Source organism: Nerophis ophidion, linkage group LG25, assembly GCF_033978795.1.
Source record: "Nerophis ophidion isolate RoL-2023_Sa linkage group LG25, RoL_Noph_v1.0, whole genome shotgun sequence".
In the NCBI taxonomy this organism is placed as follows: domain Eukaryota; kingdom Metazoa; phylum Chordata; class Actinopteri; order Syngnathiformes; family Syngnathidae; genus Nerophis; species Nerophis ophidion.
The window spans coordinates 40,966,476-40,993,850 of NC_084635.1; the positions used below are offsets into that span (position 1 = coordinate 40,966,476).

At 39.8% G+C, this 27,375-nt stretch overlaps 1 protein-coding gene across 5 annotated transcripts in view; it reads right to left on the bottom strand.

The window, feature by feature from the left end:
• Positions 1–4,741: 4,741 nt before the first annotated feature.
• The window catches only part of LOC133542912 (homer protein homolog 2-like), a 46,072-nt gene continuing 23,438 nt past the window's right edge, over positions 4,742–27,375 (bottom strand). For 2 of the 5 annotated variants that reach the window (XM_061887170.1, XM_061887168.1), the window contains exons 3-8: positions 24,955–25,086; positions 20,202–20,321; positions 11,515–11,648; positions 9,668–9,812; positions 5,157–5,267; positions 4,742–4,927 (exon numbers count right to left, since the gene is read on the bottom strand). In XM_061887170.1, coding sequence (XP_061743154.1) covers positions 4,757–4,927; positions 5,157–5,267; positions 9,668–9,812; positions 11,515–11,648; positions 20,202–20,321; positions 24,955–25,086 — 813 coding nt within the window. In that variant the 3' untranslated portion in view covers positions 4,742–4,756. The remainder of the gene's footprint in view (positions 4,928–5,156; positions 5,268–9,667; positions 9,813–11,514; positions 11,649–20,201; positions 20,322–24,954; positions 25,087–27,375) is intronic. The other 3 variants (XM_061887171.1, XM_061887172.1, XM_061887169.1) reach the window with 3 other exon arrangements.

Below are 27,375 nucleotides of genomic sequence, written 5' to 3' on the forward strand. Positions count from 1 at the left end.
CATGCATCCTGCTCTCTGTCGCCTGGGAGATATCATCAATGATGACATTTCACAGCCGTCCTGCTCTCTGTCGCCTGGGAGATATCATCAATGATGACATTTCACATGCATCCTGCTCTCTGTCGCCTGGGAGATATCATCAATGATGACATTTCACATGCATCCTGCTCTCTGTCGCCTGGGAGATATCATCAATGATGACATTTCACAGCCATCCTGCTCTCTGTCGCCTGGGAGATATCATCAATGATGACATTTCACAGCCATCCTGCTCTCTGTCGCCTGGGAGATATCATCAATGATGACATTTCACAGCCGTCCTGCTCTCTGTCGCCTGGGAGATATCATCAATGATGACATTTCACATGCATCCTGCTCTCTGTCGCCTGGGAGATATCATCAATGATGACATTTCACAGCCGTCCTGCTCTCTGTCGCCTGGGAGATATCATCAATGATGACATTTCACAGCCATCCTGCTCTCTGTCGCCTGGGAGATATCATCAATGATGACATTTCACATGCATCCTGCTCTCTGTCGCCTGGGAGATATCATCAATGATGACATTTCACATGCATCCTGCTCTCTGTCGCCTGGGAGATATCATCAATGATGACATTTCACAGCCATCCTGCTCTCTGTCGCCTGGGAGATATCATCAATGATGACATTTCACAGCCGTCCTGCTCTCTGTCGCCTGGGAGATATCATCAATGATGACATTTCACATGCATCCTGCTCTCTGTCGCCTGGGAGATATCATCAATGATGACATTTCACATGCATCCTGCTCTCTGTCGCCTGGGAGATATCATCAATGATGACATTTCACATGCATCCTGCTCTCTGTCGCCTGGGAGATATCATCAATGATGACATTTCACAGCCGTCCTGCTCTCTGTCGCCTGGGAGATATCATCAATGATGACATTTCACATGCATCCTGCTCTCTGTCGCCTGGGAGATATCATCAATGATGACATTTCACAGCCGTCCTGCTCTCTGTCGCCTGGGAGATATCATCAATGATGACATTTCACAGCCGTCCTGCTCTCTGTCGCCTGGGAGATATCATCAATGATGACATTTCACAGCCGTCCTGCTCTCTGTCGCCTGGGAGATATCATCAATGATGACATTTCACATGCATCCTGCTCTCTGTCGCCTGGGAGATATCATCAATGATGACATTTCACAGCCGTCCTGCTCTCTGTCGCCTGGGAGATATCATCAATGATGACATTTCACATGCATCCTGCTCTCTGTCGCCTGGGAGATATCATCAATGATGACATTTCACAGCCGTCCTGCTCTCTGTCGCCTGGGAGATATCATCAATGATGACATTTCACATGCATCCTGCTCTCTGTCGCCTGGGAGATATCATCAATGATGACATTTCACAGCCGTCCTGCTCTCTGTCGCCTGGGAGATATCATCAATGATGACATTTCACAGCCGTCCTGCTCTCTGTCGCCTGGGAGATATCATCAATGATGACATTTCACATGCATCCTGCTCTCTGTCGCCTGCAGCACAAACTCCCTCACTCGCTCAGTGCGGACACGCTTGTTGGATGTTTGCAGACACTTGCTCAATAATCATATTTTAGGAGTACAGTTGGTGAAATATAAATATGAGATATAATCAAAATATTGGGAGTACAGTTGGCGAAATATAAATGAGATATAATCAATATTTTATGAGTACTGTTGCTGAAATGTAAATATGATATAATCATTGATGTTTTGTGAGTACAGTGGTTGAAATATAAATATGAGATATAATCAGTGCTATCTTTTGAGTCCATTTAGTGAAATATAAATGAGATATAATCAATATTTTATGAGTACTGTTGCTGAAATATAAATATGACATAATCGTTGATGTTTTGTGAGTACAGTGGTTGAAATATAATTATGAGATATAATCAGTGCTATTTTATGAGTAGAGTTTTTTCAAATATAAACATGAGACGAAATCAATAATGTTTTAGGAGTACAGTTGAAATATAAATATGAGATATAACCAATGATGTTTTATGAGTACAGTTGTTGAAATATAAATAGGAGATATAATCACTGATACTATTGTATGAGTACAGTTGTAGAAATAGAAATATGAGATACAATCAATTCTATTTTATGAGTCCGGTTGTTAAAATATAAATATGAGATATAATCAATTATATTTTGAGTCCAGTTGGTGAAATATAAATATGAGATATAATCAGTGACATTTTTATGAGTCCAGTTGAAATATAAATATGAGATGTAATGGATTATATTTTAAATACAGTTAGTGAAACATAAATATAGGAAATATAATCAATGATGATATTTTAGGGGTAAAGTTAGTGAAATATAAATGAGATATAATCAATATTTTATGAGTATTGTTGCTGAAATGTAAATATGATATAATCATTGATGTTTTGTGAGTACAGTGGTTGAAATATAAATATGAGATATAATCAGTGCTATTTTGTGAGTCCAGTTAGTGAAATATAATGAGATATAATCAATAGTAATATTTTATGAGTAGAGTTTTTTGAAATATAAACATGAGACAAAATCAATGTTTTAGGAGTACAGTTGAAATATAAATATGAGATATAACCAATGATATTTTATGAGTACAGTTGTTGAAATATAAATAGGAGATATAATCACTGATACTATTGTATGAGTACAGTTGTAGAAATAGAAATATGAGATACAATCAATTCTATTTTATGAGTCCAGTTGTTAAAATATAAATATGAGATATAATCAATTATATTTTGAGTCCAGTTGGTGAAATATAAATATGAGATATAATCAGTGAGATTTTTATGAGTCCAGTTGAAATATAAATATGAGATGTAATGGATTATATTTTAAATACAGTTAGTGAATCATAAATATAAGAAATATAATCAATGATGATATTTTAGGAGTAGAGATGAAATATTAATGACATAATCATATTGTCTGAGTACAGTTTTTGAAATTTAAATATGATGAGATATAATCGATTATATTTTGATTAGTTGTTGAAATATTAATATGAGATAAAATCAATGATATTTTATGAGTGGAGTTAAAATTTAAATATGAGATATAATCAATATATTGGGAGTACAGTTGGTGAAATATAAATATGATACAATCAATGTTTTGTGAGTACAGTGGTCAAAATATAATTATGAGATATAATCAGTGCTATTTTATGAGTCCAATTAGTGAAATATAATGAGATATAATCAATGTTAATATTTTATGAATAGAGTTTTTGAAATAAAAACGAGACAAAATCAATGATAATGTTTTAGGAGTACAGTTGAAATATAAATATGAGATAAAATCAATATTTTGTGAGTACAGTTGTTGAAATATAAATATACCGGTAATCAATGATACTATTGTATGAGTACAGTTGTAGAAATAGAAATATGAGATATAATCAATTATATTTTAAGTGCAGTTGGTGAAATATAAATATGAGATATAATCAGTGATGATATTTCCATGAGTCCAGTTGAAATATAAATATGAGATATAATCGATTTTATTTTAAGTGCAGTTTGTGAAATATAAATTTAATGAAATATAATCAATGATGATATTTTAGGAGTACGGTTGAAATATAAATGAGACATAATGATATTTTATGAGTACAGTTGTTGAAACAAAAATATGAGATAATCAGTGATATGATTTTATGAGTACAGTTTTTGAAATTTAAATATGTTATAATCAATGATATTTTGATTAGTTGTTGAAATATTAATGAGATAAAATCAATGATATTTTATGAGTACAGTTCAAATATAAATATGAGATATAATCAGGGATGATAGTTTAATGAGTACAATTGTTGACATACAAAAATGAGATATAATCAATGATAATTTATGGGTACAACTGTTGAAATATAAATAGGAGATATAATAAATGATATTTTATCAGTTCAGTTGTTGAAATATAAATGAGATATAATCAATGACGATATTTAATGGGTCTGGTCAGTGAAATGCAAATATGAGATGTAAATCAATGATATATTAAGACTAGTTGTGAAATATAAATATGATGATATAATCAATGATATTTCATGAGCACAGTGATTTAAATACAAATATGAGATATAAGCAATGACAATATTTTAAGAGCCCAGTTCGGTTGTAAAATATAAATATGAGATATAAGCATTGGTTATTTCATGAGTGCAATTGTTGAAATATAAATATGAGGTATAATCAGTATTTCATGAGTACACTGGTTGATATAAATATGAGATATAATCAATTATAATCTTTTAAGAGTCAATTGATGAAATATAAATATCATGAGATATAATCAATGGTATTTCATGAGTACAGTTGGTTGAACATGAGGTATAAGCAATGATCATTTATGAGTGCAGTTGTGAAATAAAGACATGATGAGATATAATCAATGATGATATTTCATGAGAGTAGAGGTGATAGGAGAAGGAGACAAGAATGAGCATGTTTCACGAGTGTAAAATGGCAGCTAAAATTTCTATTCCAGGACAAAAGGCTGAAAGAAATATTATTTTAGCCGTCATGCAAGTGGAAGAAGCCTAACCCTTTTTTTTCTTGCTGTTTTTTCAGCTGCTGCTGGCACAAATGTGAAAAATGTCTTTGTTGTTTTTGTTCCCGCCCCCTGGATACACAACACACGGTCACTTCCTCTTTCATGGATCATGTGACCTTCTGTCTACCACATGACTTAACACTTGATGATGTCATTATGTGCACACAACATTGTTAAATGATTTTTCATCGCGTGTGTGTGTGTGCGTGCGTGCGTGTGTGTGTGTGTGTGTGTGTGTGTGTACCTGCAGTTTGGAGGTGATGTTGTCACACTCGGCCATGAGTTGGGGGATTATCTCTGCCTGCCTCCTGAGGTTCTCTACCTCCTACACGAGACAGACAATGTTAGACAACAATCCCCATAAAGAGGCAGTGATGTCATCAATGATGTCATCACGCACAGTACTGGACCCCATTGTATTTGTGTCTGACAGTAGCCCCGCCCACCAAGTCAGTTCAGGTGCATAAAAGCAGCAGAAGCAAAGGAAGTTACCTGAGCAGGTGTTCGTGAATGAAAATGGACTTCCTACAAATTAAAAGTAGAATCAGTCCCACCTGGTGTTTGTCACGTAGCTCCGCCTCCAACTGCTGCACACGCCCTAAAAGTTCTGCGTTCCTTTGCTGCTCCTGAGCCGCCTCCTGGCACTGCAACTCCAGTTCTGCAATCTGAACACACACACACACACACTGTGAGATGACACCACCTTTTTGGAGCTGAACACCACCTTTGTAGCTGCCCATGTGTGTAAAGCCACTCTGTGTTCGATGTTCAATGTCTTCCTGCTCTGTAAGGCCGACCCTTGACCTCTAGCAGTCGGCTTTTGATGTTGTTCAGTGCCTGCTGACTCAGCTGAGACTAGTCTAGGTGGTGTTACTGAGCTGAGACTAGTCCTACATGCAGTGTAGTCTAGGGTGGTGTCACATTGAAATGGCCAGTGAATATTCCAAAAATGTAAAGTTGCCTTTGGAAAGGTGAGGACATTTGAATCCTTGTAGATTGTTATTAAAATGTCATTGATGTCTTTAAGAAAAACATGTCTAAACTTCAAAGGAAATTGGGATTTTCTTCAGAACAAGTCCTGAAATGTTTGTTGATGGAGACTTGCAGCCGACAGCGGTTTAAAAAACTGGACATCCCACTTGTGTGCACCTTTGAACTTCTATTGAAAGGACTTCCTGGTAGTCTGAGGTGGTGCAGACATGATGTTCCATGGTCTAGGGTGCCATAGTCTGAGGTGGTGCAGACATGATGTTCCATGGTCTAAGGTGCCATAGTCTGAGGTGGTGCAGACATGATGTTCCATGGTCTAGGGTGCCATAGTCTGAGGTGGTGCAGACATGATGTTCCATGGTCTAGGGTGCCATAGTCTGAGGTGGTGCAGACATGATGTTCCATGGTCTAGGGTGCCATAGTCTGAGGTGGTGCAGACATGATGTTCCATGGTCTAGGGTGCCATAGTCTGAGGTGGTGCAGACATGATGTTCCATGGTCTAGGGTGCCATAGTCTGAGGTGGTGCAGACATGATGTTCCATGGTCTAGGGTGCCATAGTCTGAGGTGGTGCAGACATGATGTTCCATGGTCTAAGGTGCCATAGTCTGAGGTGGTGCAGACATGATGTTCCATGGTCTAGGGTGCCATAGTCTGAGGTGGTGCAGACATGATGTTCCATGGTCTAAGGTGCCATAGTCTGAGGTGGTGCAGACATGATGTTCCATGGTCTAAGGTGCCATAGTCTGAGGTGGTGCAGACATGATGTTCCATGGTCTAGGGTGCCATAGTCTGAGGTGGTGCAGACATGATGTTCCATGGTCTAAGGTGCCATAGTCTGAGGTGGTGCAGACATGATGTTCCATGGTCTAGGGTGCCATAGTCTGAGGTGGTGCAGACATGATGTTCCATGGTCTAGGGTGCCATAGTCTGAGGTGGTGCAGACATGATGTTCCATGGTCTAGGGTGCCATAGTCTGAGGTGGTGCAGACATGATGTTCTATGGTCTAGGGTGCCATAGTCTGAGGTGGTGCAGACATGATGTTCCACGGTCTAGGGTGCCATAGTCTGAGGCGGTGTAGACATGATGTTCCATGGTCTAGAGTGCCATAGTCTGAGGTGGTGCAGACATGATGTTCCATGGTCTAGGGTGCCATAGTCTGAGGTGGTGCAGACATGATGTTCCATGGTCTAGGGTGCCATAGTCTGAGGTGGTGCAGACATGATGTTCCATGGTCTAGGGTGCCATAGTCTGAGGTGGTGCAGACATGATGTTCCACGGTCTAGGGTGCCATAGTCTGAGGTGGTGCAGACATGATGTTCCACGGTCTAGGGTGCCATAGTCTGAGGTGGTGCAGACATGATGTTCCATGGTCTAGGGTGCCATAGTCTGAGGTGGTGCAGACATGATGTTCCATGGTCTAGGGTGCCATAGTCTGAGGTGGTGCAGACATGATGTTCCATGGTCTAGGGTGCCATAGTCTGAGGTGGTGCAGACATGATGTTCCATGGTCTAGGGTGCCATAGTCTGAGGTGGTGCAGACATGATGTTCCATGGTCTAAGGTGCCATAGTCTGAGGTGGTGCAGACATGATGTTCCATGGTCTAAGGTGCCATAGTCTGAGGTGGTGCAGACATGATGTTCCATGGTCTAAGGTGCCATAGTCTGAGGTGGTGCAGACATGATGTTCCATGGTCTAGGGTGCCATAGTCTGAGGTGGTGCAGACATGATGTTCCATGGTCTAAGGTGCCATAGTCTGAGGTGGTGCAGACATGATGTTCCATGGTCTAGGGTGCCATAGTCTGAGGTGGTGCAGACATGATGTTCCATGGTCTAAGGTGCCATAGTCTGAGGTGGTGCAGACATGATGTTCCATGGTCTAGGGTGCCATAGTCTGAGGTGGTGCAGACATGATGTTCCATGGTCTAGGGTGCCATAGTCTGAGGTGGTGCAGACATGATGTTCCATGGTCTAAGGTGCCATAGTCTGAGGTGGTGCAGACATGATGTTCCATGGTCTAAGGTGCCATAGTCTGAGGTGGTGCAGACATGATGTTCCATGGTCTAAGGTGCCATAGTCTGAGGTGGTGCAGACATGATGTTCCATGGTCTAGGGTGCCATAGTCTGAGGTGGTGCAGACATGATGTTCCATGGTCTAGGGTGCCATAGTCTGAGGTGGTGCAGACATGATGTTCCATGGTCTAGGGTGCCATAGTCTGAGGTGGGGCAGACATGATGTTCCATGGTCTAGGGTGCCATAGTCTGAGGTGGTGCAGACATGATGTTCCATGGTCTAGGGTGCCATAGTCTGAGGTGGTGCAGACATGATGTTCCATGGTCTAGGGTGCCATAGTCTGAGGTGGTGCAGACATGATGTTCCATGGTCTAGGGTGCCATAGTCTGAGGTGGTGCAGACATGATGTTCCATGGTCTAGGGTGCCATAGTCTGAGGTGGTGCAGACATGATGTTCCATGGTCTAGGGTGCCATAGTCTGAGGTGGTGCAGACATGATGTTTCCACGGTCTAAGGTGCCATAGTCTGAGGTGGTGCAGACATGATGTTCCATGGTCTAGGGTGCCATATTCTGAGGTGGTGCAGACATGATGTTCCATGGTCTAGGGTGCCATATTCTGAGGTGGTGCAGACATGATGTTCCATGGTCTAGGGTGCCATAGTCTGAGGTGATGTAGACATGATGTTCCATGGTCTAGGGTGCCATAGTCTGAGGTGGTGCAGACATGATGTTCCATGGTCTAGGGTGCCATAGTCTGAGGTGGTGCAGACATGATGTTCCATGGTCTAGGGTGCCATAGTCTGAGGTGGTGCAGACATGATGTTCCATGGTCTAGGGTGCCATAGTCTGAGGTGGTGCAGACATGATGTTTCCATGGTCTAGGGTGCCATAGTCTGAGGCGGTGTAGACATGATGTTCCATGGTCTAGGGTGCCATAGTCTGAGGTGGTGCAGACATGATGTTCCATGGTCTAGGGTGCCATAGTCTGAGGTGGTGCAGACATGATGTTTCCATGGTCTAAGGTGCCATAGTCTGAGGTGGTGCAGACATGATGTTCCATGGTCTAGGGTGCCATATTCTGAGGTGGTGCAGACATGATGTTCCATGGTCTAGGGTGCCATATTCTGAGGTGGTGCAGACATGATGTTCCATGGTCTAGGGTGCCATAGTCTGAGGTGATGTAGACATGATGTTCCATGGTCTAGGGTGCCATAGTCTGTGGTGGTGCAGACATGATGTTCCATGGTCTAGGGTGCCATAGTCTGAGGTGGTGCAGACATGATGTTCCATGGTCTAGGGTGCCATAGTCTGTGGTGGTGCAGACATGATGTTCCATGGTCTAGGGTGCCATAGTCTGTGGTGGTGCAGACATGATGTTCCATGGTCTAGGGTGCCATAGTCTGTGGTGGTGCAGACATGATGTTCCATGGTCTAGGGTGCCATAGTCTGAGGTGGTGCAGACATGATGTTCCATGGTCTAAGGTGCCATAGTCTGAGGTGATGTAGACATGATGTTCCATGGTCTAGGGTGCCATAGTCTGAGGTGGTGCAGACATGATGTTCCATGGTCTAGGGTGCCATAGTCTGTGGTGGTGCAGACATGATGTTCCATGGTCTAGGGTGCCATAGTCTGAGGTGGTGCAGACATGATGTTCCATGGTCTAGGGTGCCATAGTCTGAGGTGGTGCAGACATGATGTTCCATGGTCTAGGGTGCCATAGTCTGTGGTGGTGCAGACATGATGTTCCATGGTCTAGGGTGCCATAGTCTGAGGTGGTGCAGACATGATGTTCCATGGTCTAAGGTGCCATAGTCTGAGGTGATGTAGACATGATGTTCCATGGTCTAGGGTGCCATAGTCTGAGGTGGTGCAGACATGATGTTCCATGGTCTAGGCTGCCATAGTCTGAGGTGGTGCAGACATGATGTTCCATGGTCTAGGGTGCCATAGTCTGAGGTGGTGCAGACATGATGTTCCATGGTCTAGGCTGCCATAGTCTGAGGTGGTGCAGACATGATGTTCCATGGTCTAGGGTGCGAGGTGAGCCAAAGTCCTCACCTTCTGTCGAAGTGCGTCACTTTCCTCCTTGCAGGCGCCGACTTGCTTCTTGCAGACGTCCATGTTGGTGGAGGCGTGCTGCAGCTCCTCCACCAACATGGAGTTCTTCTCCCGCAGACTCTGGAGCTCCGCCTCCCACTTGCTGCTGCAGGAACATCATCATCATGTCACATTCATGCATTCTACACTCTTTACAGATTAGATGAATCTCTTACTTTGAAAAGGCAAATCAAGATGACAAGCAGACACTGAAGCTTTTATTTTGAAAACAAAAATGTTTTCAACATCAGAAAATATTCAAGTGTAGTTTTCCCTCAAAAATGAAAGTGCCTCTCAGCTGCACTATGATGTACAATATTAATATTATGTAGATTATCACTATGATGTACATTATTATTTACATTATTACTATGATTTACAATATTAATATTATGTAGATTATCACTATGATGTACATTATTATTTACATTACTATTATGTACATTATGTACATGATTACTATGATGTACATTATTAGTATTATTATTATATATATTATTACTATGATTTACATTATTATTGTTGTCATGTACATTACTTTGATGTACATTATTATTATTGCTATGTATATTACTATGATGTACATTATTATTATTATGTATATTATCACTATCATGCACATTATTATTGTTATGTACATTACTACTATGACGTACATCTTTATTATGTATATCATCACTATGATGTACATTACTGTTATTATTATGTACATTACTATGATGGACATTATTACTATTTACATTATTGTGATGTACATTATTATGACATACAGTATTATGATGTACAATATGTAAATCATCAATATCCATCCATTTCCTACCGCTTATTCCCTTTTGGGGTCGCGGGGGCGCTGGCGTCTATCTCAGCTACAATCAACAATATGATGTGGATTATTATTATGTACGTTGTTATTAATATTAAAGTACATAATAATGTACATAATAATAGTAATGTACATGATAATAATGTACATAATAATGAACACAGTAGTAATGTACACACAAATAATAACATAATAGTAATGAACATAATAGTAAATACATAATGATAATAGTAATGTCCATAATAAAAATAGTCATGTACATCATAATAATAATGAACTAAATAATGTCCAGGGTGTACACCACCTTCCTCCCTGAATGCAGTTGAGATAGGCTCCAGCACCCCCTGCCACCCCAAAGGGGACAAGCCGTAGCAAATGGATGGATGGATAATAATAGAAATGTACATAAAAAAAATAGTTAAGTACATAATAATAATAGTAATGTACATAATAATATTAATATACATAATAATAGTAATGTACATAATAGTAATCCATCCATTTTCTACCGCTTATTCCCTTTTTTTGGGGTCGCGGGGGGCACTGGCGCCTATCTCAGCTACAATCGTAATGTAAATAATAATCATAGTAATGTACATAATGGTAATGTAAGTAATAATAGTAATGTACATCATAATAATAATAACAGCATCTTGTAGTACACAAAGTGAGAGGGCTAATGCTAATTGGTTAGCCTGCACACATCTGGATCAGTGCTGATCTCCCATCTGGAACATCTGCTCTTCTGCTTACATGCAGGGATCAAGTCTGATCCAGCAATGATGCAAGGTGATATCAAACAGTAGCAATACAAGGTGATATCAAACAGCAGCGATACAAGATGATATCACACAGCAGCGATACAAGGTGATATCAAACAGCAGCGATACAAGGTGATATCAAACAGCAGCGATACAAGGTGATATCAAACAGCAGCGATACAAGGTGATATCAAACAGCAGCGATACAAGGTGATATCGCATACCTTTGTTGTGCTGTACTTTCATGCTCAGTCTTCATCAGGAGCATCTCTGGACCCACTTTGAAGATCTTCTCATCATCAGTGCCATTGAAGCTGGAGGCCTGCTTGGACCCTGGAGATGAAGGTCCAGAGTCCTGCTGGGAAGACAAGCAACTTCTGAGCTTCTAGACCATGGACTCTGAAAGTCTGGACGCTCTTCCTGTTCAACCAGGCATGAAGTGTCCACCATCCATCATGACCACTTGTCTTTCTCTGGACTCACAACCATCTCATCTGGACTCTGTGGACTCACAACCATCTCATCTGGACTCTGTGGACTCACAACCATCTCATCTGGACTCTGTGGACTCACAACCATCTCATCTGGACTCACTACCATCTCATCTGGACTCACTACCATCTCATCTGGACTCTGTGGACTCACAACCATCTCATTTGGACTCACAACCATCTCATCTAGACTCACAACCATCTCATCTGGACTTTGTGGACACACAACCATCTCATCTGGACTCACAACCATCTCATCTAGACTCTGTGGACTCACAACAATCTCATCTGGACTCACAACAATCTCATCTGGACTCTGTGGACACACAACCATCTCATCTGGACTCACTACCATCTCATCTGGACTCACAACCATCTCATCTGGACTCTGTGGACTCACAACCATCTCATCTGGATTCACAGCCATCTCATCTGGACTCTGTGGACTCACAACCATCTCATCTGGACTCTGTGGACTCACAACCATCTCATCTGGATTCACAACCATCTCATCTGGACTCACTACCATCTCATCTGGACTCACTACCATCTCATCTGGACTCTGTGGACTCACAACCATCTCATTTGGACTCACAACCATCTCATCTAGACTCACAACCATCTCATCTGGACTTTGTGGACACACAACCATCTCATCTGGACTCACAACCATCTCATCTAGACTCTGTGGACTCACAACAATCTCATCTGGACTCACAACAATCTCATCTGGACTCTGTGGACACACAACCATCTCATCTGGACTCACTACCATCTCATCTGGACTCACAACCATCTCATCTGGACTCTGTGGACTCACAACCATCTCATCTGGACTCACAACCATCTCATCTGGACTCACTACCATCTCATCTGGACTCACTACCATCTCATCTGGACTCTGTGGACTCACAACCATCTCATTTGGACTCACAACCATCTCATCTAGACTCACAACCATCTCATCTGGACTTTGTGGACACACAACCATCTCATCTGGACTCACAACCATCTCATCTAGACTCTGTGGACTCACAACAATCTCATCTGGACTCACAACAATCTCATCTGGACTCTGTGGACACACAACCATCTCATCTGGACTCACTACCATCTCATCTGGACTCACAACCATCTCATCTGGACTCACAACCATCTCATCTGGACTCTGTGGACTCACAACCATCTCATCTGGATTCACAGCCATCTCATCTGGACTCTGTGGACTCACAACCATCTCATCTGGACTCTGTGGACTCACAACCATCTCATCTGGATTCACAACCATCTCATCTGGACTCTGTGGACTCACAACCATCTCATCTGGACTCACAACCATCTCATCTAGACTCTGTGGACTCACAACAATCTCATCTGGACTCACAACAATCTCATCTGGACTCACAACAATCTCATCTGGACTCTGTGGACACACAACCATCTCATCTGGACTCACTACCATCTCATCTGGACTCTGTGGACTCACAACAATCTCATCTGGACTCACAACAATCTCATCTGGACTCTGTGGACTCACAACCATCTCATCTGGACTCTGTGGACTCACAACCATCTCATCTGGATTCACAGCCATCTCATCTGGACTCTGTGGACTCACAACCATCTCATCTGGATTCACAACCATCTCATCTGGACTCTGTGGACTCACAACCATCTCATCTGGACTCACTACCATCTCATCTGGACTCTGTGGACTCACAACCATCTCATCTGGACTCACTACCATCTCATCTGGACTCACTACCATCTCATCTGGACTCACTACCATCTCATCTGGACTCTGTGGACTCACAACCATCTCATTTGGACTCACAACCATCTCATCTAGACTCACAACCATCTCATCTGGACTTTGTGGACACACAACCATCTCATCTGGACTCACAACCATCTCATCTAGACTCTGTGGACTCACAACAATCTCATCTGGACTCACAACAATCTCATCTGGACTCTGTGGACACACAACCATCTCATCTGGACTCACTACCATCTCATCTGGACTCACAACCATCTCATCTGGACTCTGTGGACTCACAACCATCTCATCTGGATTCACAGCCATCTCATCTGGACTCTGTGGACTCACAACCATCTCATCTGGACTCTGTGGACTCACAACCATCTCATCTGGACTCACTACCATCTCATCTGGACTCACTACCATCTCATCTGGACTCTGTGGACTCACAACCATCTCATTTGGACTCACAACCATCTCATCTAGACTCACAACCATCTCATCTGGACTTTGTGGACACACAACCATCTCATCTGGACTCACAACCATCTCATCTAGACTCTGTGGACTCACAACAATCTCATCTGGACTCACAACAATCTCATCTGGACTCTGTGGACACACAACCATCTCATCTGGACTCACTACCATCTCATCTGGACTCACAACCATCTCATCTGGACTCTGTGGACTCACAACCATCTCATCTGGACTCACAACCATCTCATCTGGACTCACTACCATCTCATCTGGACTCACTACCATCTCATCTGGACTCTGTGGACTCACAACCATCTCATTTGGACTCACAACCATCTCATCTAGACTCACAACCATCTCATCTGGACTTTGTGGACACACAACCATCTCATCTGGACTCACAACCATCTCATCTAGACTCTGTGGACTCACAACAATCTCATCTGGACTCACAACAATCTCATCTGGACTCTGTGGACACACAACCATCTCATCTGGACTCACTACCATCTCATCTGGACTCACAACCATCTCATCTGGACTCACAACCATCTCATCTGGACTCTGTGGACTCACAACCATCTCATCTGGATTCACAGCCATCTCATCTGGACTCTGTGGACTCACAACCATCTCATCTGGACTCTGTGGACTCACAACCATCTCATCTGGATTCACAACCATCTCATCTGGACTCTGTGGACTCACAACCATCTCATCTGGACTCACAACCATCTCATCTAGACTCTGTGGACTCACAACAATCTCATCTGGACTCACAACAATCTCATCTGGACTCACAACAATCTCATCTGGACTCTGTGGACACACAACCATCTCATCTGGACTCACTACCATCTCATCTGGACTCTGTGGACTCACAACAATCTCATCTGGACTCACAACAATCTCATCTGGACTCTGTGGACTCACAACCATCTCATCTGGACTCTGTGGACTCACAACCATCTCATCTAGACTCTGTGGACTCACAACCATCTCATCTGGACTCTGTGGACTCACAACCATCTCATCTGGACTCACAACCATCTCATCTAGACTCTGTGGACACACAACCATCTCATCTGGACTCACTACCATCTCATCTAGACTCTGTGGACTCACAACAATCTCATCTGGACTCTGTGGACTCACAACCATCTCATCTGGACTCACAACCATCTCATCTAGACTCTGTGGACTCACAACCATCTCATCTAGACTCTGTGGACTCACAACCATCTCATCTGGACTCACAACCATCTCATCTGGACTCACAACCATCTCATCTGGACTCACAACCATCTCATCTGGACTCTGTGGACTCACAACCATCTCATCTGGACTCACAACCATCTCATCTGGACTCACAACCATCTCATCTGGACTCTGTGGACTCATAACCGTCTCATCTGGACTCACAACCATCTCATCTGGACTCACAACCATCTCATCTGGACTCACAACCATCTCATCTGGACTCACAACCATCTCATCTGGACTCACAACCATCTCATCTGGACTCTGTGGACTCACAACCATCTCATCTGGACTCACAACCATCTCATCTGGACTCACAACCATCTCATCTGGACTCACAACAATCTCATCTGGACTCACAACAATCTCATCTGGACTCTGTGGACTCACAACCATCTCATCTGGACTCACAACCATCTCATCTGGACTCACAACCATCTCATCTGGACTCACAACCATCTCATCTGGACTCACAACCATCTCATCTGGACTCTGTGGACTCACAACCATCTCATCTGGACTCTGTGGACTCACAACCATCTCATCTGGACTCACAACCATCTCATCTGGACTCACAACCATCTCATCTGGACTCTGTGGACTCACAACCATCTCATCTGGACTCACAACCATCTCATCTGGACTCACAACCATCTCATCTGGACTCACAACCATCTCATCTGGACTCACAACCATCTCATCTGGACTCACAACCATCTCATCTGGACTCTGTGGACACACAACAATCTCATCTGGACTCACAACCATCTCATCTGGACTCTGTGGACTCACAACCATCTCATCTGGACTCACAACCATCTCATCTGGACTCACAACAATCTCATCTGGACTCTGTGGACTCACAACCATCTCATCTGGACTCACAACCATCTCATCTGGACTCACAACCATCTCATCTGGACTCACAACCATCTCATCTGGACTCACAACCATCTCATCTGGACTCACAACCATCTCATCTGGACTCACAACCATCTCATCTGGACTCACAACCATCTCATCTGGACTCACAACCATCTCATCTGGACTCTGTGGACTCACAACCATCTCATTTGGACTCACAACCATCTCATCTAGACTCACAACCATCTCATCTGGACTTTGTGGACACACAACCATCTCATCTGGACTCACAACCATCTCATCTAGACTCTGTGGACTCACAACAATCTCATCTGGACTCACAACAATCTCATCTGGACTCTGTGGACACACAACCATCTCATCTGGACTCACTACCATCTCATCTGGACTCACAACCATCTCATCTGGACTCACAACCATCTCATCTGGACTCTGTGGACTCACAACCATCTCATCTGGATTCACAACCATCTCATCTGGACTCTGTGGACTCACAACCATCTCATCTGGACTCACAACCATCTCATCTAGACTCTGTGGACTCACAACAATCTCATCTGGACTCACAACAATCTCATCTGGACTCACAACAATCTCATCTGGACTCTGTGGACACACAACCATCTCATCTGGACTCACTACCATCTCATCTGGACTCTGTGGACTCACAACAATCTCATCTGGACTCACAACAATCTCATCTGGACTCTGTGGACTCACAACCATCTCATCTGGACTCTGTGGACTCACAACCATCTCATCTAGACTCTGTGGACTCACAACCATCTCATCTGGACTCTGTGGACTCACAACCATCTCATCTGGACTCACAACCATCTCATCTAGACTCTGTGGACACACAACCATCTCATCTGGACTCACTACCATCTCATCTAGACTCTGTGGACTCACAACAATCTCATCTGGACTCTGTGGACTCACAACCATCTCATCTGGACTCACAACCATCTCATCTAGACTCTGTGGACTCACAACCATCTCATCTAGACTCTGTGGACTCACAACCATCTCATCTGGACTCACAACCATCTCATCTGGACTCACAACCATCTCATCTGGACTCACAACCATCTCATCTGGACTCTGTGGACTCACAACCATCTCATCTGGACTCACAACCATCTCATCTGGACTCACAACCATCTCATCTGGACTCTGTGGACTCATAACCGTCTCATCTGGACTCACAACCATCTCATCTGGACTCACAACCATCTCATCTGGACTCACAACCATCTCATCTGGACTCACAACCATCTCATCTGGACTCACAACCATCTCATCTGGACTCTGTGGACTCACAACCATCTCATCTGGACTCACAACCATCTCATCTGGACTCACAACCATCTCATCTGGACTCACAACAATCTCATCTGGACTCACAACCATCTCATCTGGACTCACAACCATCTCATCTGGACTCACAACCATCTCATCTGGACTCACAACCATCTCATCTGGACTCACAACCATCTCATCTGGACTCTGTGGACTCACAACCATCTCATCTGGACTCTGTGGACTCACAACCATCTCATCTGGACTCACAACCATCTCATCTGGACTCACAACCATCTCATCTGGACTCTGTGGACTCACAACCATCTCATCTGGACTCACAACCATCTCATCTGGACTCACAACCATCTCATCTGGACTCACAACCATCTCATCTGGACTCACAACCATCTCATCTGGACTCACAACCATCTCATCTGGACTCACAACCATCTCATCTGGACTCTGTGGACACACAACAATCTCATCTGGACTCACAACCATCTCATCTGGACTCTGTGGACTCACAACCATCTCATCTGGACTCACAACCATCTCATCTGGACTCACAACAATCTCATCTGGACTCTGTGGACTCACAACCATCTCATCTGGACTCACAACCATCTCATCTGGACTCACAACCATCTCATCTGGACTCACAACCATCTCATCTGGACTCACAACCATCTCATCTGGACTCACAACCATCTCATCTGGACTCACAACCATCTCATCTGGACTCACAACCATCTCATCTGGACTCTGTGGACTCACAACCATCTCATCTGGACTCTGTGGACTCACAACCATCTCATCTGGACTCACAACCATCTCATCTGGACTCACAACCATCTCATCTGGACTCACAACCATCTCATCTGGACTCACAACCATCTCATCTGGACTCACAACCATCTCATCTGGACTCACAACCATCTCATCTGGACTCACAACCATCTCATCTGGACTCTGTGGACTCACAACCATCTCATCTGGACTCACAACCATCTCATCTGGACTCACAACCATCTCATCTGGACTCACAACCATCTCATCTGGACTCTGTGGACTCACAACCATCTCATCTGGACTCACAACCATCTCATCTGGACTCACAACCATCTCATCTGGACTCTGTGGACTCACAACCATCTCATCTGGACTCACAACCATCTCATCTGGACTCACAACCATCTCATCTGGACTCACAACCATCTCATCTGGACTCACAACCATCTCATCTGGACTCTGTGGACACACAACAATCTCATCTGGACTCACAACCATCTCATCTGGACTCTGTGGACTCACAACCATCTCATCTGGACTCACAACCATCTCATCTGGACTCACAACCATCTCATCTGGACTCTGTGGACTCACAACCATCTCATCTGGACTCACAACCATCTCATCTGGACTCACAACCATCTCATCTGGACTCACAACCATCTCATCTGGACTCACAACCATCTCATCTGGACTCACAACCATCTCATCTGGACTCACAACCATCTCATCTGGACTCTGTGGACTCACAACCATCTCATCTGGACTCACAACCATCTCATCTGGACTCACAACCATCTCATCTGGACTCACAACCATCTCATCTGGACTCACAACCATCTCATCTGGACTCACAACCATCTCATCTGGACTCACAACCATCTCATCTGGACTCACAACCATCTCATCTGGACTCACAACCATCTCATCTGGACTCACAACCATCTCATCTGGACTCACAACCATCTCATCTGGACTCTGTGGACTCACAACCATCTCATCTGGACTCACAACCATCTCATCTGGACTCACAACCATCTCATCTGGACTCACAACCATCTCATCTGGACTCTGTGGACTCACAACCATCTCATCTGGACTCTGTGGACTCACAACCATCTCATCTGGACTCTGTGGACTCACAACCATCTCATCTGGACTCTGTGGACTCACAACCATCTCATCTGGACTCACAACCATCTCATCTGGACTCACAACCATCTCATCTGGACTCTGTGGACTCACAAGCATCTGAAACTGGATCCTGTTTGATGTCACAGTCTACATATCAAGTCAATGTGTGATACTGACTATTGCTGGTGATATCAAGTCAATCCAGCACTAGTTTCAGACTTGAACGTGTCCTCAATCAGGACGATATCCACAAATCATTGAGGGAGTAAAGGAAATGAGACAATATCTGCAATCTCTGTAGATAATAATAGTTAGTGAGGAGTGCAGAGGGTAATGAAGTCATTTGATGGACGTACAGGAGTGAAAGTGAAAGTAAAGTTATGATGAAGTCATTTGATGGACGTGCAGGAGTGAAAGTGAAAGTAAAGTTATGATGAAGTCATTTGATGGACGTGCAGGAGTGAAAGTGAAAGTAAAGTTATGATGAAGTCATTTGATGGACGTGCAGGAGTGAAAGTGAAAGTAAAGTTATGATGAAGTCATTTGATGGACGTGCAGGAGTGAAAGTGAAAGTAAAGTTATGATGAAGCCATTTGATGGACGTGCAGGAGTGAAAGTGAAAGTAAAGTTATGATGAAGTCATTTGATGGACGTACAGGAGTGAAAGAGAAAGTAAAGTTATGATGAAGCCACTTGATGGACGTGCAGGAGTGAAAGTGAAAGTAAAGTTATGATGAAGTCATTTGATGGACGTACAGAAGTGAAAGTAAAGTTATGATGTGATGGACTGGACGCCGACACCCACCTTGAAATCAAAAGTATCGTTATTGAGGTCGATCCGTGTGCTCCTGATGTCCACCTTGTCTTGAGATTTCTCTCTCGCCATCTTCGCCGCCTCTTTCACTTCCTGGAACTTCTCCGCAAACTGAAAGAGAAAATGAGCTGCAATCAACAAGCAACAAGATGAAATGTTTAACACTGCCAGCTTATTATTATTATTATTATTATTATTATTATTAGATTCCATCTTTATCTCTTTGGTGATGATGTATATTAAGATGAATGTTGGAACATCCATCCATCATCTTCCGCTTATCCGAGGTCGGGTCGCGGGGGCAGCAGCCTAAGCAGGGAAGCCCAGACTTCCCTCTCCCCAGCCACTTGTTGGACCACACGCAGATTATTAGGAAAAGTCAAAAGGAATTTGAAGCAATAGTTGTCATGTGACATGAAAGTCATGTAAAAATGTGACGTGTCATGTAGGTGACAGTCTGTGACGTGTCATGTAGGTGACAGTCTGTGACGTGTCATGTAGGTGACAGTCTGTGACGTGTCATGTAGGTGACAGTCTGTGACGTGTCATGTAGGTGACAGTCTGTGACGTGTCATGTAGGTGACAGTCTGTGACGTGTCATGTAGGTGACAGTCTGTGACGTGTCATGTAGGTGACAGTCTGTGACGTGTCATGTAGGTGACAGTCTGTGACGTGTCATGTAGGTGACAGTCTGTGACGTGTCATGTAGGTGACAGTCTGTGACGTGTCATGTAGGTGACAGTCTGTGACGTGTCATGTAGGTGACAGTCTGTGACGTGTCATGTAGGTGACAGTCTGTGACGTGTCATGTAGGTGACAGTCTGTGACGTGTCATGTAGGTGACAGTCTGTGACGTGTCATGTAGGTGACAGTCTGTGACGTGTCATGTAGGTGACAGTCTGTGACGTGTCATGTAGGTGACAGTCTGTGACGTGTCATGTAGGTGACAGTCTGTGACGTGTCATGTAGGTGACAGTCTGCCAAGATGGCGTGAGACACAAGTGAGGTGAGACACACCTCAAATGTTTCTTCTGAACGGAGGCCAACAACGATGACACTTTTTAAGGCCTTCAACTTTTCCATCCTGATGTGTGGCACTGGAAAAGACTCTTCACTTTCACATGACCACTTTTAAATATTTACCTCTTAAAATCAAAAAAGGCAAAAAGGTTTACAATGTTTGAAAGTGGTTAAAAATGTTCATATTTTAGAATGTCAAAACCGTCTTAAAATGTCTAAAAATATTTTATTGTTTCAGTATTTTTTTTTAATGTCAAAAATGTTCACAATGTTTAAGACATTTTGAAGTGGTTTAAAAATTTGGTGTTTGAAATGTTTGTGTTTTAATGTAAAAAAAAAAAAGAATCTAAAATGTCTAAAACCATTTAAATATTTAAAATGTTTTCAAAATTTGAAAGTTTAAAAAAGTTACAAATATGTTTACTACATTTTAAATGTCTAAAACGTAAAAAAAAATATTTAGCAAAGTTGAAAGTGTTTTAAAATGTTTAAAATGTGTTGTGGTGGTTTCAAATATTTAAAGTGTTTAACATGCTTAAACATTTATAAAAATATTTACCAAAGTTGAAAGCGTTTAAATATTTTAAAATGTCTAAAAATATTTTATTGTTTCAGTATTTTTTTTTTATGTCAAAAATGTTCACAATGTTTAAGACATTTTGAAGTGGTTTAAAAATTTGGTGTTTGAAATGTTTGTGTTTTAATGTAAAAAAAAAAAGAATCTAAAATGTCTAAAACCATTTAAATATTTAAAATGTTTTCAAAATTTGAAAGTTTAAAAAAGTTACAAATATGTTTACTACATTTTAAATGTCTAAAACGTAAAAAAAATATTTAGCAAAGTTGAAAATGTTTAAATATTTTAAATCACCACAACCCATTTTAAACATTTTAAAAGTGTTTAACATGCTTAAACATTTATAAAAATATTTACCAAAGTTGAAAGCGTTTAAATATTTTAAAATGTCTAAAAATATTTTATTGTTTCAGTATTTTTTTTAATGTCAAAGATGTTCACAATGTTTAAGACATTTTGAAGTGGTTTAAAAATTTGGTGTTTGAAATGTTTGTGTTTTAATGTAAAAAAAAAAAAAAATGTCTAAAATCTCTAAAACCATTTAAATATTGAAAATGTTTTCAAAATTTGAAAGTTTAAAAAAGTTACAAATATGTTTACTACATTTTAAATGTCTGAAACGTAAAAAAAAATATTTAGCAAAGTTGAAAGTGTTTTAAAATGTTTAAAATGGGTTGTGGTGATTTAAAACATTTAAAGTGTTTAACATGCTTAAACATTTATAAAAATATTTACCAAAGTTGAAAGCGTTTAAATATTTTAAAATGTCTAAAAATATTTTATTGTTTCAGTATTTTTTTTTAATGTCAAAAATGTTCACAATGTTTAAGACATTTTGAAGTGGTTTAAAAATTTGGTGTTTGAAATGGTCTAGGAAAAAAAAAAAACGTATAAAACCATTTAAATATTGAAAATGTTTTCAAAATTTTAAAGTTTAAAAAAGTTACAAATATGTTTACTACATTTTAAATGTCTAAAACGTTAAAAAAAATATTTAGCAAAGTTGAAAGTGTTTTAAAATGTTTAAAATGTGTTGTGGTGGTTTCAAATATTTAAAGTGCTTAACATGCTTAAACATTTATAAAAATATTTACCCAAGTTGAAAGCGTTTAAATATTTTAAACCACCTAAAAAGATTTTAAACATCTTAAAACGCTTTTAACTTTGGTAAATGTTTTAATACATTTTAAATCATGTTAAACACTTTAAATATTTAAAACCACCTAAAAACATTTTAAACATTTTAAAAGTGTTTAACATGATTTTAAATGTATTAAAACATTTGCCAAAGTTAAAAGTGTTTTAAGATGTTTAAAATGTGTTGTGGTGGTTTAAAATATTTAAAGTGTTTAACATGCTTAAACATTTATAAAAATATTTACCAAAGTTGAAAGCGTTTAAATATTTTAAACCACCTAAAAACATTTTAAACATCCTAAAACACTTTTAACTTTGGTAAATGTTTTAATACATTTTAAATCATGTTAAACACTTTAAATATTTAAAACCACCTAAAAACATTTTAAACATTTTAAAAGTGTTTAACATGATTTTAAATGTATTAAAACATTTGCCAAAGTTAAAAGTGTTTTAAGATGTTTAAAATGTTTTAAGGTGGTTTAAAACATTTAAAGTGTTTAACATGAAAAAAAATGTATTAAAATGTTTACCAAAGTTGAAAGTGTTTAAAAAAATGTTTAAATTTTATAGGGTAGCTTAAAATATGTAAGTTTTAAGATATTTTAAAATGCCTCACATTTAAAAAAAAATATGAACGGCACTGTCCACATTGACATGACTGTTTTTCAAATGTTTTAAAATGTTAATGTCCTAAAAATGTTTTGCCTAAAATGTTTATGAACATCAAAAAAGTAAACAATTTTTTGAAATGTTTTAAAGTGGTTACAAATGTTTTAAATATTTTTAAAATGTCGTAAAATGTCAAAACCATCATAAAATGTGGTTTTAACAGTTTTAAATGTCAAAAACTGGATGCAATGTTTAAAATGTTTTAAAATTGTAGTGTTTAAAATGTTTGTTTTAACTTTTTTAAAACGTCTAAAACGTCTTAAATGTTTTAAAATGTCAAAAATATTTTAAATGTATAACATTTCTAAAATGTTAAAGTTTTAAAACATTACAAATGTTTTTACTACATTTTACACATTTTAAATGTCAAAAATGTTAAAAATATTTACGAAAGTCGAAAGTGTTTTAAAATGTATTAAGATGGTTTAATAATAAAGAGTTTAACATGTTTAAAAATGTATAAAGATATTTACCAAATTCTAGAGTGTCTTAAAATGTTTTAAGTTGGTTTAAAATACTCAAAGTTTCATAATGTGTCGCATTTGAAAAAATAGGAACTGCACTGTTCACATAGACATGACCATTTTACAAATGTTCCGTCTTTAAATGTCTAAAAACATATAAATGTCTTATGTCTAAAATGTTTAAAACATAAAGTCCAAAATTATTAAAATGTGTCACAGTGGTTAAAAGTGTTTAAAATACTTTTTATGTAAAATGTCAAAATATATTTTAAAGTGGTTTTTAACAGTTTTAAAATGTCCAAAAATGTTTACAATGTTTAAAATGTTTTAAAGTGGTTTACAATTCGTGTTTAAAACATTTTTAAAGTGTTTTCATTTTTTTAAATGTCAAAAACATCTAAAATGTTTTAATGTCTAAAATCTTTTAAATGTTTGAAATACTTAAGTTTTAAAACATTACAAATATTTTTACATTTTAAATGTCTGAAGTGTTAAAAAATATTTACCAAAGTTGAAAGTGTTTTACAATGTTTAAAATGGTTTAATATGTATTAAAATATCTAAAGTGTTTAACATGTTTGTATGTATTAAAACATTTACCAAAGTAAAAAAAAAGGGTTTTAAAAAGTTAACAATGTTTTTAGGTGGTTTAAAATATTTAAAGTGTTTGACATATTTTAAAATGTTTGCCAATGTTGAAAATGTTGTAAGATGTTTCAAATGTTTTAAGGTGGTTTAAAAATATTTAAAGTTTTTAAGATGTTTTAAAATGTTTACCAATGTGGAAAAAGTTTAATAATGTTTACCAAGCCAACGGTCCTCACTTAGTTGGAGGAGAGTGGAGTGAAAGTGAAAGTGAAAGTGAAAGTTGTACCTTGGAGAGCTGCTGCTCAGAAGTGAATCCCAGACCAAAGACCGTGTTGGCTCTGCTGTCGGCCCACTGGCCAAACTTCTGGGAGGTCTTGGTGAACATCATGTTGGCCGTGATGGTGCTGTTGATGATCACCTGTGGGGGAAACGGTAAAAAACTTTAAGCGACATGACCTGACCTGACTACTACAAGTGTGCTTCTCAAACTGTTTTTAAGTGGTTGCAAACGTTTAAAATGTCGTAGAATGTCACAACCGTCTTAGAATGTGGTTTTAACAGTTTCAAAATGTCAAATACTGTTTGCGATGTTTGTTTAAAAGGTTTTAATGTTTTAACTTTTTTAAACGTTTAAAATGTTTTAAAATGTCAAAAATCTTTTAAGTGATTAAAATGTTTTAAAATGTCAAAAATCTTTTAAGTGTTTAAAATGTTTTAAAATGCCTAAAATGTTAGTTTTAAAACATTACACATTTTTATTTTACTACATTTTGAATGTCTAAAATGTTAAAAATATTTACCAAAGTTGAAAGTGTTTTGAAGAGATTCCATCAAGGAGCACCACAGAGACCACTTAGTAGCACCACAATGACAACATTAAAAGAGCTAGTATTCATTAAAAATGACTAAAGTGATGTTGACTGGAGTGGTGTCTTCTCTCTAGTCACTCTACAGCCGCCACTGTGATGTCGACGTTGATGTAAAGGGGAAGATACAAATATCCTATCAGTCCTTATCCCAGTGAGAGCAGACACTGTACAGTAAGTGATTGTTTTATTACGTTCTTGTTTAGCACATAGCAATACTGCTACATGATGCATCTGTTTAGCACCTAGCTTCTAAAACTTGTAGCTCATCCTCCTTATATTCAGGCTCAAAAATAAGTTTGTGGATCATCATTTTCCCCAAAACACAATAAGCCAATACTTGTACTACAGTGTGTACTAAGAAAAAGAGGATACTTGTACTACAGTGTGTACTAACAAAAAGGCGATACTTGTACTGCAGTGTGTACTAAGAAAAAGGATACTTGTACTACAGTGTGTACTAACAACAAGATGATACTTGTACTACAGTGTGTACTAACAGTAAGATGCTACTTGTACTACAGTGTGTACTAACAACAAGATGATACTTGTACTACAGTGTGTACTAACAGTAAGATGCTACTTGTACTACAGTGTGTACTAACAACAAGATGATACTTGTACTACAGTGTGTACTAACAGTAAGATGCTACTTGTACTACAGTGTGTACTAACAACAAGATGATACTTGTACTACAGTGTGTACTAACAGTAAGATGCTACTTGTACTACAGTGTGTACTAACAACAAGGTGATAGTTGTACTACAGTGTGTACTAAGAAAAAGAAGATACTTGAACTACAGTGTGTACTAACAATAAGATGCTACTTGTACTACAGTGTGTACTAAGAAAAAGAAGATACTTGTACTACAGTGTGTACTAACAATAAGATGCTACTTGTACTACAGTGTGTACTAAGAAAAAGAAGATACTTGTACTACAGTGTGTACTAACAAATAGACAGTACTTGTACTACAGTGTGCACTAACAATAAGATGCTACTTGTACTACAGTGTGTACTAAGAAAAAGAAGATACTTGTACTACAGTGTGTACTAACAAATAGACAGTACTTGTACTACAGTGTGCACTAACAATAAGATGCTACTTGTACTACAGTGTGTACTAACAAAAAGGTGACACTTGTACTACAGTGTGTACTAACAATAAGATGCTACTTGTACTACAGTGTGTACTAAGAAAAAGAAGATACTTGTACTACAGTGTGTACTAACAAAAAGATGAAACTTGTACTGTACAAGTAGCATCTATTTGTTAGCACACACTGTAGTACAAGTATCGCCTTTTTGTTAGTACACACTGTAGTACAAGTGTGTACTAACTAGTACAAGATGCTACTTGTACTACAGTGTGTACTAAGAAAAAGAAGATACTTGTACTACAGTGTGTACTAAGAACAAGATGCTACTTGTACTACAGTGTGTACTAAGAACAAGATGCTACTTGTACTACAGTGTGTACTAAGAACAAGATGCTACTTGTACTACAGTCGAACAAGAACAGGACTGATGTAGTAATACTGTATTAGTCCAGAGATATAAGGCAAGAATAAGACTACAGTTGTAATGTAATGATCATTGTGACTACATAGTCCTGCCTTGCTCATGGGCTGTGGCCTCCATTCTGTCTCTGTTTTGCTGTGCACCGTCAACCTTTGGCTTTTTCACATCCAAGTGGTGTTTGCCTGCATTACTGCTGTCTCTGCACCCCGGGGTTGACAGAAAGTACCATCAAGGACATCAGTATTCATACATATATATATACTTTATATATACTGTATGTATACTATATATACTTTATATATACTGTATGTATACTAT